The sequence below is a fragment of the Triticum urartu genome, chromosome 6, assembly GCF_003073215.2.
Source record: "Triticum urartu cultivar G1812 chromosome 6, Tu2.1, whole genome shotgun sequence".
In the NCBI taxonomy this organism is placed as follows: domain Eukaryota; kingdom Viridiplantae; phylum Streptophyta; class Magnoliopsida; order Poales; family Poaceae; genus Triticum; species Triticum urartu.
The window spans coordinates 438176039-438190456 of NC_053027.1; the positions used below are offsets into that span (position 1 = coordinate 438176039).

The 14418-nt window shown below is 47.8% G+C and overlaps 2 protein-coding genes across 2 annotated transcripts; one reads left to right on the forward strand and one right to left on the reverse strand.

Annotated features, from left to right (window-relative positions):
• Positions 1–1798: 1798 nt before the first annotated feature.
• Positions 1799–2973, forward strand: LOC125512293 (protein GDAP2 homolog). The gene is made up of 3 exons (XM_048677389.1): positions 1799–2134; positions 2234–2507; positions 2595–2973. The coding sequence occupies exons 1-3, from the start codon at positions 2002–2004 to the stop codon at positions 2815–2817; spliced, it is 630 nt and encodes a 209-aa protein (XP_048533346.1). The 5' UTR covers positions 1799–2001; the 3' UTR covers positions 2818–2973.
• An 872-nt stretch (positions 2974–3845) lies between these two features.
• Positions 3846–6228, reverse strand: LOC125514050 (pseudouridylate synthase 1 homolog). The gene is made up of 2 exons (XM_048679296.1): positions 4761–6228; positions 3846–4662 (listed from the first exon to the last, which is right to left on the reverse strand). The coding sequence occupies exons 1-2, from the start codon at positions 6146–6148 to the stop codon at positions 4323–4325; spliced, it is 1728 nt and encodes a 575-aa protein (XP_048535253.1). The 5' UTR covers positions 6149–6228; the 3' UTR covers positions 3846–4322.
• Positions 6229–14418: the final 8190 nt, after the last annotated feature.

A 14418-nucleotide genomic window follows, 5' to 3' on the forward strand; every position in this document is an offset into this window, starting at 1 on the left:
GGCAAGAGATATACAACCCTAGCCGCCACCTGTTGCCCACCCATCTCGCCGCCACCACTAGCAAAGCACGCATGACGCCGACAGCAGCCGGGCGGTCCTGGTCTAGGGCGGCATGCTGTGGAGGTATTTGAGGGCTGTTGTGGATGGCAAAGCATATGAGGGATCGAATGGCAGTCTTCGTCAAGCAGGCTCAATGATGGAACGGCGCGAGCCAGAGGATCCAATGTGTGGATCCTCAATGGTGGCCCGACCTTGCTACGCCATCGGAGAAGAAGGCGTTGGTGCATTTGTCCTGGACGGGTTGAGCTTGACCTCATATCCAGATCCGGTGTGCACTTGCGTGGGCAATTTGTTTTAGGTTTTCTTTAGGGAGTCTTCGTGTTTGGTATGGAATGGCGAGGCGGCGGCGGCGGCGCAGTGTAGGAATAATTTCCTTTCCACCCTATCCCCATTTTGTGGGCGATCTTATCGCCGCCGGAGGACGCGTGGAGTTATGTCTCCGGAGGGTCTTTCGAGATCCGGTCGGTTTTGGTTTCCAATGGACCCGTCTAGATTCGGCCGGTATCTACATGCTCCTATCGGCGTCTACTCCTTCGGAGAGTCACCGGTATCTCCTACAACTTCGTGGCTATTGTTCTACAAGCTCTTGGATTTAAAAAAAGCTTCCTTCACTAAGGTGAAGGCCCAGAAGCGGTGTCGTGTATACTCACGCTGACGCTAGTGGATGCGGGAGAAAGAAGACTTCGCCCCCTGCCCCCCGCAAGATTTTAAATATAATTTTTTGTAAGGGTGTATATGTAAGGATTTGTGATGCATAATAAATGGCCTTAGGCCTTCCCTAAAAAATGTTAAAATATATATTTTTTGCGAGAAAAAATTAATCTATTCATCATGTCATAGCAATACAAAGAAAACATAAATAATACAAATTAAATTCATGTCCGTAGACCACCCAGCGACGACTACAAGTACTGGAGCGAGCTGAAGGCGCGCCGCTATCATCACCCCTCTCTCACCGGAGACGGACCAAACTTTTTATAGTATACATTCAGGAAGCCATCGTGCTAAGACCGCACATGACTAGCACACCAGAACATCAACTGTCGCCGATGAAGAGAAATATAGATCGAAATGATCCAACCTGTACACACACGAACAAAGACTGATCCAAGCGGATCCACCAAAGACCAACACCGACTGAATCCTGCGAGATCCGCCAGAGACACACCTCTACACGCCCTATGACGACGCTAGACCCAACACCGAAACCGAAGGAGGGAGGGGGTAGGCAGGGAGAACCTTATTCTATCTCCAGGGAGCCGAGACCGCCTCGTCCTGAGTAGGATACAAACCCCGCAAAACCTTACAAAACCACCAAAAAAAACTGAAGCAAAAACCCTCCCATCAGCAAGAGTTGGGGTTCACCGCGCCTCCATGACATAAGGCCATCGAAGATAAGGCGGACCGGCGGGAGACGGAGGAACCTTGAGTTCTTTCTCGAAATGGGAGATGGCGCTGCGTCTCATCCGTGCTTCGGTGCTTGGGACCATACACCCATATTTTTTAATATATTAATGTAATATTATCTTGGTTATGTCGATATCTCAAACAAACCGTCAAGAAAAATGAGGAAAATACCCCGCGTACAGTTACTCCAGCAAAGGCAAAACAGCCAAATTTGATCACGATTTCGTTAACTTGATCACGAGGCGCAGACCGGCGCGCAGAAACGCCGGGAACTCCCCAGGGCGGCGGCTATCCACTCCACTCCACCCCCCAACAGAAATATTCCCCGCATATCCTCCCGGGATCCCGCATCGCCTCGTCCACCGCTCGCGCCCATCCCCCAACGGCCCAGGAAACCAGCCCACCGCACCCCCACGCGCCGCGCCGCGCCATGCCACCGTCCTGCGTCAGCCCACTCGCATCGGATCGCCATTTAAACGCTCACCTCTCCGCTCCGAGCTCTGCAGTTAGGAGCGCACACACACAACACACATCATGGTGGGTACCGTTGCCAAGAACGTGACGACCGAGCCGGAGCAGCTGCTGGAGCGCAGCCGGGCGATCACCGTGCAGGGCGGCGACAAACGGGGCCGCGCCGTCGTCAGGATCGTCGGCAAGTACTTCCCCGGTAAGAGTTAGTTAACCCATAGGCCATAGCGGTCTGGTCTCGGGTCGGATATGTTCGCGCAAAAGGCGACTGACAGGTCTCTGTCTCTGCGTGATGCAGCGCGCGCGCTGGGCGGGCGGGCGGAGGAGGCGCTGAAGGCGCACCTGCGGAGGCGGGTGCTCCCGGAGGTCGGGGAGCGGGAGTTCGTGGTGGTGTACATGCACTCCCTCGTCGACCGCGGCGACAACTTCCCCGGCCTGGGCGCCATCCGCGCGGCGTACGAGTGCATGCCGGCCGCGGCCAAGGAGAAACTGCGCGCCGTCTACTTCGTGCACCCCGGCATCCAGGCCCGGCTCTTCTTCGCAACCTTCGGCCGGTTCCTCTTCAGCTCCGGGTACGTGCGGTGCGGCTGATCAGCCGTGACCCGATTCGGTGTTTGGCACTGGTGCTGTCCGCTGGAAATTAAATCTTGAACCTGCAGGTTGTACGAGAAGCTGAGGTACATGAGCAGGCTCGAATACCTGTGGGCGCACATAGACAAGGGGGAGCTGGAGGTCCCGGAGTTCGCGCGGCGGCACGATGACGAGCTCGAGCGCCGCCCGCTCATGGACTACGGAATCGAGGCCGCCGACCGCTGCTGCATGTTCGACGCCGCGTCCATGGACACACCGGCGTCCCTGCGCTCGTTACGGTGCATCTCCTAGTTAGTAGCGGGCAACGTGTTATCGGCCCCGGTGTCCGGCTGTAGCTTAGCAGGCCTCTTGATGTTTGTTTGTAAAATCTGTACATATTAGTACTGGTATTAGTGAAACTGTGAAAGTAACAAGAAATACAATAAAGAGACCGATAATTCGGAATAATTTGCGGCCCGGCCATTGCGTTCTGCACCTAAAGCACGACATCATGTGTCTAGGGTTGAAACCGTTGAACCACTTGCTAAGGTGAAATTATCGAGAGCGTTAAAAGCTTGGAGCCAGCGGGAAAATGGAAAACATATTATGTTTTAACCAAATGGACCAAGAGAAGGTTTCTCCCCAAATGAAAGAACAGGGGCATTCGAAAATCCATAGCTGATCACAAGCTCATCTGCTCCCGGATGAATAGTAAATTCAAAAGAAAATAGCAAAGAGAAATTCAAAACAATATGAAGTTTTTGAAACGTCGTCCTCCAAGGGAATTGTTCTTTGAAAATGAACTGTACAAGAAACAAGCCAGAAATGTAAAAAGTTGGTATTACCATGGTAAGTTGGTCGCATAACATCTAAATAAGACTTATATTTAGAAACGGAGGAAGTAGTATGCAGGGCACATGCTCTATGACTTATACTGCTGCTGATAACGGTCAAACACAGGTAAGAGAATACGGAAGGATGCTGGATAGGATAGCCCATGGCTAATTGTTCTGTATATAGTCATTTGTTGGAACCTCTAGAAAGACTTATATTCGGGAACAGAAGGAGTAGCAACCGGGGTCAGAACACCATTGTTGGGAAGTGGGAACCAGTAGCGGAGTTGAACTACTACAGGAAAATACGACAAAGTGAGCAAATGTACGTACTGCCTCTGTAAACTAATACAGTACCTTTTAGATCACTAAATCAAGCAGGGGGAGTACAACAAATCACGTGGCACAGGCGTACATGGATATTAACACAGTAAGTTAAATCTGTATGTGTAATACCTCAAAATGAGCAAATTACACATTTGTCAAGTAACAGTAAACACACAGCAATTTCCCTAGCAATGGACATGAGTCTTAATCAATCTGGAGCTTGCCAAGACGAATGCAGTGTGATTACAAAAAGAAAATGTTAATACTGTAATGTAACCTGAAAAGAACTAAAGACCAGAACAACATATTTCAGGTCTAAGCCATACAATATATAGAACCTATTGAACTGCATGCTGGATTCAATGAAGTATTTTCCAGGGGGCATAGTTCCCTCTCAAAACTGTCTCAAAGTATTACATAGATCATATCAATCTTAAAATATCTAATCTGGGAAAGCTGATCTCCGCTGTAACAGATATTGTCTTAAGATAACAATGAAGCAGATAACTATGCTTCCGACCATTTTGATGCCGGCACTTCATAGGACAAGAGCAGCAACCCTTTCTCTTCAGTCTTTATTCCAAGCAATGTTTTAACTCTCCAGGTGAACAGGACAATCAGAAATATCCATCGGTCTTGCATGTTCCTTACAAAAAGTTACTCGCTTATATTATTACTTGGCATTTGCACTTCTTCCATATTCTCAACTTCAGCCCCAACCTTTGCCTCAGATCCAGCAGTCTCCATGTAGCGGAAATCTGGATAGTTTCTGCTGTTCAACGAGTGCAACCAGAGTGCTACAGCTCCCTCCTTGTGTTCCATTGCAGCAATATGAGGGAAGATGTACTTGATCTTGAACTCTTCAGCCTCCTCAGCATAGGGTTCAATTGAAACTGCCTCATGTGTATCCATCCATTTTGAGTTATATGAGGTAAACATGCATTCATCAAGGTGCAGTCCAACCTCGGGTGCAGTAGGCACATTAAGTCTGATATCCCTGTAAGAAGAATATGACACAAACAATAAATCAGCAAGCAACATAAACTGACTAGATTGTGTTATATGTGTTAGCTGATAAGAAGTTAAGGACTTTACTTGCGGAAGGCAACGTCATAGATTGACTCAGGTGCACAGTTCCTCATCACTGCTACAGCAAGGCCAACCATCTTCCGGATCTGATGAAGCATGAAACTCTGCCCGACAACCTCACATCTGACAAAATCAATCCCATCCAGACTAACAACGCTATTGGCAGTGAAGGAAATGATGTACCTCTTGGCTGCAGGATCCTCAGCCTTAGTTCTTGTGGTGAAGTTGTGGAAATTGCGGGTTCCAACATAATGCTTGAGGATCCTATTGAACTTCTCTTTAACTTCATCAGTGTAAGCAAATGTGTTTTTCAGAAGGGGACTTTCTTCTCCATTCTCCTTCTGAATATTTATAGCTTGCATTCTCTCCTTTTCACTATCTGCAGGCTCAAAATTATTCTCCTTCTCAGCTACAACTGAAGCAACGACATCAACTGAACCTAAGGTTGAATCAGAACAGATGGTCTCACTGGCGCTGGTTGGTACAGCTTCAGAATCGCAAGTACCAAGTGCAGGTTCAATATCAAATTTTCCTGCCCCATTTGATCCCAGTTCAGCATTTTGAGCTTCTGTTCCATTACCAGAGCTCGGTATATCAATCATTACATCACCCCCCAGCCTAGTCTCGCCATCGCAAGTCTCAGTAACAGGGCTTGCTGGAACAGATTTTGCATCCCCTAATTCTCCATGAGAGGCCACAGTTTCCTCTCCAGGCGTATCAAGAACCTTCTCCTCCTCGGAGTCGGGCAACTTCCCCTCCCGGCCCATAATATCTGGCACCTTCCTCCCCCTCTCGGAGCACTCCACGCACTTCGCAAGTTGGTTCTCACTCCCCGCGCTTGCCTTGACAGCCTCGCGGTCTGGGTGTGCGCTGGGGTCGAGCGCCAAGACGGGGAGCAGGTACACATACCTCCGGCGGTCGCAGAACTTCTTAGCGTTGAAGGAGTTGGTGACGCGCACGTAGCCAAAGGCCCGGATCTGTGGCGCGAGTTTCGCATTCAGGCGGTCGATGAATCCCGGCGGGTCGACGTAGAAGCGTCCGGAGACAACTTGCGCGGCGGCGCTCACGCCCTTATCGGTGCGCGCTGCGCGTGCCCACTCGTATCGGGCGGGCGCGGCACGGTCGGCTTCCGGGACGGCGCCCGCCTGGTAGAGCGCCTCCTCGAGATCGCCCTCGATGGTGCGCGCGCCCGGATTCTTCTGCATACCCTGATACCCCGCGCCGCAGTAGGCCAGGATGATGGCCACCTTGCGGCGCTTGTAGCGGCGGCGAGGCTGCCCGGGATCGGCCCCGGCGGCAGCCAGCGAGGTGGGCTCCGGCTCGGGGTCGGAGGAGGAGGACATCTTGGGGCGCTTTGGATGGGGCGGGGAGGGCGGCGGCGAGGCGGCGGCCATGGGAGATGCGGGGTTTTACTTTTTAGAAAGATTAGGGTTTGGGTGCGGATCGGCAAAGGGGAGGAGGGGGCACGGAATTGAAAGAAACAGAGCTACAAAGAAACGGGAGGTTATTTTTTCTTCGCAAGGGAGAAATCCAAGAAATGTAAATGATATAAGTACAGTAATTATTTACAATCTTTCAATTTACAAAACAACCGTCTGATTCATCTATTCGATTCTTGCCGGGCAAGCGCCTCCTCTCTAAAAAAATCTATTCAATTCTTTTCTACTATTATTACTAGCAAAAATGTTCATTTATTAAATAATAAAATAATATACAAAATCAATGATTATGTTGAACACCTCTAACAACACTGATAACCATCAGTAGTCCTGATAGGGTGATGCGCGAGACTGGAACTACAAAAGGGGATCACACATGAACTGTTTACCCATTTTTGTTGTTTGGACCCTAATCATGAAGGTAAAACTGTTGGAAATATGAGCAATTTACCAAATGATCTTATTAACAGAAATACTAGATAAAGCATGACTAATATAGTAGAGATAAAACAAGTCATGTGTTCTGACAGAGAGAAGGTAAATAGCTTCTACATATATAAACCGTAGCCTATCATATCTAAAGCAGACAGTATAACAAGTAGCATATATGAAGTAGAACCTATCATGTGTAGGACAAGGACTAGAACAAGGAACTGTGACAGAATCTTTAACAGGAAAGACAAGAATACGTACGGGACAGCAATAGCAGAAGCGCTGGACTTGGGGTTGGTGTCCTCGCCTGCCATGTCGTCGAGGAGGTCGTGGACGTCGGGGAAGAAGTCGTCGTCGGGGAAGTAGTCGTCGGCGACCGGATCGTCCGTGATGAAGCAGTCAGTAGTCGCACTGAGCGCTCCCAAAAACCTTATCACCCTTCTCCCGTACATGACTCAAAAGGTGCGGTTTCGGGGGCCTACTGTCCCGACCTGCGGTGCACGCCGCAAGACGGGATGGGGAAGAACGTAGCAGCAACGCAGTGTTCAGAACTTTGTGGCGAGAGGAAGAGGAGCTTCTGTTGTGTCTCTCTGGAGAAGAGCGACCTCTCTTATATAGGCACAGGAGAAGAACGCGAAGAGGCTGCGGCAGGAGGTGAAGCAACGAAGGGAGACGAAGCGAACAGGCAGCGGCCGAAGAGGCGCGCCGTTCGAATTCAGTGTCCACTACAGAAAACGTTTCAACTCCCACGTGACCTTTCGTATACCCGTCGTGCGTGGCAAAAATTTAGATATCGGCTCGGCTCATTCCCGCAACCCGCGGCGCGTCGTGACGAGGCGTGGCGTGGCGTGGCGTGGCGTGGCGAGGCGGGCGGCGGAGGAGGAGCGCGCGTGGATATCCCTCTTGTTCTCATGCTCGTACAAGTGAGGAAAGAACCTCCCTTATAAGGAGGTCCAACTCCCACTAAACTAGCAATGTGGGATTAAACTTTAGTAGTATCATTTGCCTTGCACAAATGGGCTAAGTGGGCCTCTAGGATTTATTAGGAATTTCTGAAATAGTTATTGGGCTGCCCAAAATAGACTAAATTCCAGCAATCCCCCACCAGATCCCAGAGGCACACAGAAATTTACCTTTGATTCCAAAACACTATTTTATATACCGGTACTGCAGTGGAGACTGTTAAGTTGAACTTCCACCTAGAACTCTATGCTACACTAGTAAGCAACTTGAACAGTGGACTGGGCCTTGAACTGCAACTTTTCTGCGAATCTAGCTTCACATAAAGCCTTGACCGATACGTGGCTACAGTGGATCTTCCTCGCAGGTGGAGCTTATGCGTCATACTCCGTGACCTTTCATGAGTTTACTAGAGAGAATCCTACTCTCATATATTGCGACGTTTGACAATCAGACTCATATAGGTGTGTTCTTCAAAAGATGTTCTGCAGGATAACATCTCTGCTTAAATAAGCCACTTAGAACACATTAAGATATACATCAACCTGCCATGCAGATTAGGAGAGTATTGCATCTTCATGGAGTGGTATTGTGAATAGTAAGGATACTCTCCTCTCAGTTGACCAACAGCTTGTCTTCCACGTCTAATTCACGGGATCTCCGATCATAAAGAATAGGTTACCACTGTGAACAACTCATATTGTGGGTCTCATACCCATCTCCCTCGATGCATTATCTATCACATTACGTGATAGACCCTTGGTAAAAGGATCTGCCAGATTTTTAGACGTTTGAATATAATCCAACACAATAACTCCGGAGTTTTTCATTTTCTTGACAGACTTTAACCTTCTCTGAACGTGTCTTGATGACTTCATGTTATCCTTTGAGCTGCTCACTTTCGTGATCACAGTTTGATTGTCGCAGTTCATAAGGACACCTGGTACAGGTTTCTCAACAACCGGCAAGTCATTCAAAAGCCGGCGAAGCCAATCTGCTTTAACCGTAGCTGTATCTAGTGTTGTGAGTTCTGCTTCCATTGTTGACCTCGTTAAGATGGTTTGCTTGCAAGACTTCTAAGAAACAGCGCCACCTCCATGAGTGAATACATAACCGCTCGTGGCCTTTATCTCATCAGTGTCTGAGATCCAGTTTGAGTCACTATGCCTTTCAAGCACCTTTGGATGCCCGGTGTAGTGAATTCCATGATTTGCATTGCCTTTCAAATAACGCAAAACTCTTTCTAGAGCTTTCCAATGCACATCTCCTAGTTTTGAAACAAACCAACTCAGTTTGCTAATAGCAAAAGAGATGTCAGGTCTTGTAGCACTGGCTAAGTACATAAGCGAGCCAATAATCTGAGAATACTTCAATTGGTTTCCAGCAATTCTTTGATTCTTTCGAAGCAACACACTAGCATCATATGGTGTTGGAGAGGGCTTGCAGTCACTATAGCCAAAGCGACTCAAGATCTTTTCCACATAGTGAGATTGAAGCAATGTAATCCCATCATCATCGTCTCTCAATAACTTGATGTTCAGAATGACATCAGCCACTCCTAAATCCTTCATCTCAAAACAACGAGATAGGAAATCCTTGACCTCCTTAATAACATTCAGATTGGTTCCGAAAATCAGTATGTCATCAACATACAAGCACAGGATAACTCCCTCGCCCCCACCATGGCGATAGTACACACATTTGTCAGCTTCGTTCACAACAAAGCCTGCAGCTGTTAAAGTTTTTTCAAACTTTTCTCATGCCACTGTTTGGGTGCTTGCTTAAGTCCGTACAAAGACTTCAGCAACTTGCACACTTTCCCTTCCTGACCATCTAGTACAAACCCATCTGGTTGTTTCATATAAATTTCCGAGGCAACTAGTGAAAGTAGAACTCGAATAGTGGTCAGTCGAGCCACAAGTGACTAAGTATCAAAGAAGTCTTCACCTTCCTTTTGGGTATAACCCTTAGCCACAAGCCGAGCCTTGTACTTTTCAATAGTACCATCAGGCCTAAGCTTCTTCTTGAATACCCATTTGCATCCTATAGGTTTGCACTCATAAGGACGATCAGTTATCTCCCAAGTTTCATTCGCCAAGATGGAATCCATCTCGCTACAAACCGCTTCCTTCCAGTAGTCAGCATCTTCAGATGCATAGGCCTCTGAAATAGAACTGGGAGTGTCATCTATGAGGTACACAAGAAAATCATCACCAAAGGACTTTGCAGTCCTCTGTCTCTTGCTCCTAATAGGAACTTCATTGTTCTCCTCCACAGGACTTTCAAAGTGTTCCATCGAAATTGTAGGTTCGGTAATTGTAACTGGTTCCTGATTCGATGAACTAGGCATCTCCTGATTAGATGAGGTAGCCATATCCTTCATGGGAAAGATATCTTCAAAGAAAGTCGCATCATTCGACTCCGTGATCGTACCGACATGCATGTCAGGTACCTCAGATTTTACAACCAAGAATCTATAGCCAATGCTATGAAAAGCATATCCCAGAAAAACACAATCCACAGTCTTTGGTCCAAGCTTCCGCTTCTTTAAAATTGGAGCATTGACTTTCGCCAAACAACCCCATGTTCGCAGATAAGAGATTTTTAACCTTTTCTTCTCCCATTCCTAGAATGGAGTTATCTCTTTGTTCTTTGTGGGGATTCGGTTCAGGACATGACATGCTGTCAATATCGCCTCCCCCCACCATGCCTTGGAGAGACCCGATGTGTCTAACATGGCGTTAACCAAATCAGTTAGAGTACGGTTGTTTCTTTCGGCCACCCCATTTGACTGAGGTGAGTAGGGAGGCATCCTCTCATGGAGTATACCATGTTCCGCACAAAAAGCATCAAACTCATTGGAAAAATACTCTCCACCACGGTCGGACCTAAGCCTCTTGATTTTCCGATCAAGTTGGTTTTCCACTTCAGCTTTATAGATCTTGAAAAAGTTCAAAGCCTCATCCTTAGATTTCAGAAGATACACACGGCAGCATCTAGTGGAGTCATCAACTAACGTCATGAAATATTTCTTTCCACCTTTTGTCAACACACCATTCATTTCACATAGATCTGAATGTATGAGCTCTAGTGGTGCAAGATTTCTTATTTCCGCAGTCATGTGAGACTTACGAGGTTGCTTAGCTTGCATACACACTTGACACTTAGATCCCTTTACGGTGGTGAAACTAGGGATTAAGTTCAACTTCGCTAGTCGCGACATGCAACCAAAGTTAACATGACAAAGACGTGAATGCCACACATTGGATTCACTATTGTTGCAAATATGATTAACAACTTTATTGCAAACATCTGATAAGGATAAACGAAACAAGCCTCCTGAATCATAGCCTTTACCAACAAAGGTTCCATACTTGGATATTACAAATTTATTCGACTCAAAGACAAGCTTGTAGCCATCTCTACACATAAGAGATCCGCTAACAAGATTTTTATTGACGGAGGGGACATAATGCACGTTCTTCAGCCGCACGATCTTCCCCGAAGTAAACTTCAGATCGACCGTGCCAACACCACGAACAGAAGCACTTGAACCGTTGCCCATCAGCACGGTTGAAGTCCCTGTGGTCTGATAAGACGAAAACATGGAAATATCACCGCATACATGCACATTAGCACCCGTGTCAATCAACCAGTCAGGAGAATGACATACTGAAAGAATAGTGGGAAATATACCATACCCAGCATCCTTCATGTCAGTGTCTCCAATGACAACATTAGCGGTCTTGCCGCCTTTCCCAGGATGACGCTTGTCATAGCGATTAGGGCAACTAGGAGCCCAATGATCAGGATCCCCACACACATGACAAGCACCTTTCTTCTTGCCATTCTTCTTCTTGAAGTTTGTGTGTTGCACAGCCTTGTTCTTCCCATCAAACTTTGCTTTTCCATCAAACTTGCCCTTGTTCTTGAACTTGTGGGGCTGGAAGTTCTGCTTCTGTACCACATTGGCACTAGATCCTCCCTCAACACCTCGAGCACGTGTGTCCTTTGCTCTCGCCTTTTCTCCCACATCAAGAGTGCCAATGAGATCCGGGACGGAAAACTCCTGCCTCTTATGCTTCAGCAAGGTAGCAAAGTTCCTCCATGAAGGGGGAAGCTTAGTGATGATACCTCCGGCAACAAACTTGTCCGGTAGCATACAACTGAAGTGCTCAAGTTCTCTAGCAAATGATTGTATCTCATGAGCTTGCTCAACCACGGAGCGCTCTTCAGTCATCCTGTAATCATAGAATTGCTCCATGATGTATAGCTCAGTGCCAGCATCCGAGACCCCAAACTTGGCCTCCAGTGCATCCCACATATCTTTTCCATTACCAATTGACGCATAAGCATCAACTATGTTCTCACCAAGAACACTCAAGAGAGCAGCCTTAAACAGAGTATCCATTTTCTGAAAAGCTTGTGCCTGTTGAGCATCAAGCTCTCCTTCAGGTTTGTCGAGAGTGGCGTCATAGCAACTCATGGTTTGAAACCACAAGACTGCTCTCACGCGCCATCTCTTATAGTGGATACCCTCAAACATAGGAGGTCTCATGGAAGCAGCAAAACCACTTGGGGTAAATTGCCTATAATAAGGTTTTTGGATTGTTGGAAATATGAGCAATTTACCAAATGATTTTATTAACAGAAATACTAGATAAAGCATGACTAATATAGTAGAGATAAAACAAGTCATGCGTTCTGACAGAGAGAAGGTAAATAGCTTCTGCATAAATAAACCGTAGCCTATCATATCTAAAGCAGACAGTATAGCAAGTAGCATATATGAAGTAGAACCTATCATGTGTAGGACAAGGACTAGAACAAGGAACTATGGCAGAACCTTTAACAGGAAAGACAAGAACACATACGGGACAACAGTAGCAGAAGCGCTGGACTTGGGGTCGGTGTCCTCGCCTGCCATGTCGTCGAGGAGGTCATGGACGTCGGGGAAGAAGTCGTCCTCGGGGAAGTAGTCGTCGGCGACCGGATCGTCCGTGATGAAGCAGCCAGTAGTCGCGCTGGGTGCTCCCCAAAAACCTTATCACCCTTCTCCCGTACAGGACTCAAAAGGTGCGGTTTCGGAGGCCTACTGTCCCGACCTGCGGTGCACGCCGCAAGACAGGATGGGGAAGAACGTAGCAGCAACGCAGTGGTCGGAACTTTGTGGTGAGAGGAAGAGGAGTCTCTCTGGAGAGGAGCGACCTCTCTTATATAGGCACAGGAGAAGGACGCGAAGAGGCTGCGGCAGGAGGTGAAGCAATGAAGGGAGACGAAGCGAACAGGCAGCGGCCGAAGAGGCGCGCCGTTCAAATTCAGTGTCCACTACAGAAAACGTTTCAACTCCCACGTGACCTTTCGTATACCCGTCGTGCGTGGCAAAAATTTAGATATCGGCTCGGGTCATTCCCGCAACCCGCAGTGCGTCGTGACGAGGCGTGGCGTGGCGAGGCGGGCGGCGGAGGAGGAGCGCGCGTGGATATCCCTCTTGTTCTCATGCTCGTACAAGTGGGGAAAGAACCTCCCTTATAAGGAGGTCCAACTCCCACTAAACTAGCAATGTGGGACTAAACTTTAGTAGTATCCCTTGCCTTGCACAAATGGGCTAAGTGGGCCTCTAGGATTTATTAGGAATTTCTGAAATAGTTATTGGGCTGCCCAAAATAGACTAAATTCCAGCAAAAACCTTACACCTGCTTGGATTTGATTGATGTATGCCTCGCCTTGTATGAGAGAGGCTACATTGGATGTTGAGATGGATCTATCGAGACTAATATGAAATTTGTCGGGTATCTCGACCATCCCCTAGGTCTCGTATTATAAAGGGGGTGAGACCTAAGTTTAGAAAGCTTGCTAAACGACACAATGCCCTAATCGGACGCGGAGTCCCCAACTTGCACCTCAAGATGGTGGTCTTCTAGAAGGCGGGCTTCATGCGGGGCGAGGGGGCCAGGATATGCCTTAGTCTGTTGGGCCCTGAGACAATCCTGGCAACCGGCTTCCAGGCTAACGGGTCCCGCGGTACTTTGCACGTCAGTGGCCAAGAGTTTGTCTGGTTCTGTGTTGCATGAGACGAAAACCTGACGGGCTCCTTTTTCTTCCTTGCTAGGGACACAGATAAATCAACTTAGTTTTTGTTTGGCTTCCCGAGTAGCTTTGTGGATAGATAACACCAATTTAGCTCAAGTTCAACTTCTTAATCAAATTAAATACACTCTGATTTGCGAGCATTACAGTTTCGTTGTTGACAAAGATGATGGTCGGAAAGATTGTGATGTGAACATGCCCTGAAGCGTCATGGGTAACATGGCGTCATCCTTGTGGTTAGGCTTGACCGTCAAACCCACTGAGATATGGTGTATCTACCTGGATCAAGGTGACTAGCCCTACACGGGGATTGAGTCATCATGGGGCTACGTGATAGCCATATCCCATCACTATTGTCGGCAATACAGGAAAACCGTCAACTGTTGCCGATTCAGTTCCCTTTTGGCTATGATGGTGTCTCGATCCCCACACCCCTTGTGCATAGTAGACGACTCTATCGATAGAGAGCAGGCTTGTGTCACCATGCTTAGACTGCCTCTTAGGCGCCCCGAGCGGCTATAAAAGGGGACAACAGCCAACGGAGTGTCATTCCTCATTCCATTGCTTGCTTCCCATCTTATTCTTGCCTTCCTATTCTTCCTCGCAAGCCTTCTCTCACCATTACCTAGGGATCCCGCAAGGTATCCTTTTGCTTCGTCTCCCCTTCTTATTTTGTGACTTAGCCATGTAACACCCACGATGCGGCTATATCTCCCACGTGTCGGAGCACGACTTAGAGGCAT

What these genes read in the sequence shown, in the direction of transcription:
- LOC125512293 (XM_048677389.1), top strand. Translation starts at nt 2,002, where the DNA reads ATGGTGGGTACCGTTGCCAAGAACGTGACGACCGAGCCGGAGCAGCTG. An exon ending in CGTCGGCAAGTACTTCCCCG is followed by an intron (nt 2,135 to 2,233) that starts GTAAGAGTTAGT and finishes TGCGTGATGCAG; the next exon opens with CGCGCGCGCTGGGCGGGCGG. An exon ending in CGGTTCCTCTTCAGCTCCGG is followed by an intron (nt 2,508 to 2,594) that starts GTACGTGCGGTG and finishes TTGAACCTGCAG; the next exon opens with GTTGTACGAGAAGCTGAGGT.
- LOC125514050 (XM_048679296.1), bottom strand. Translation starts at nt 6,148, where the DNA reads ATGGCCGCCGCCTCGCCGCCGCCCTCCCCGCCCCATCCAAAGCGCCCC. An exon ending in TATGACGTTGCCTTCCGCAA is followed by an intron (nt 4,663 to 4,760) that starts GTAAAGTCCTTA and finishes TTCTTCTTACAG; the next exon opens with GGATATCAGACTTAATGTGC.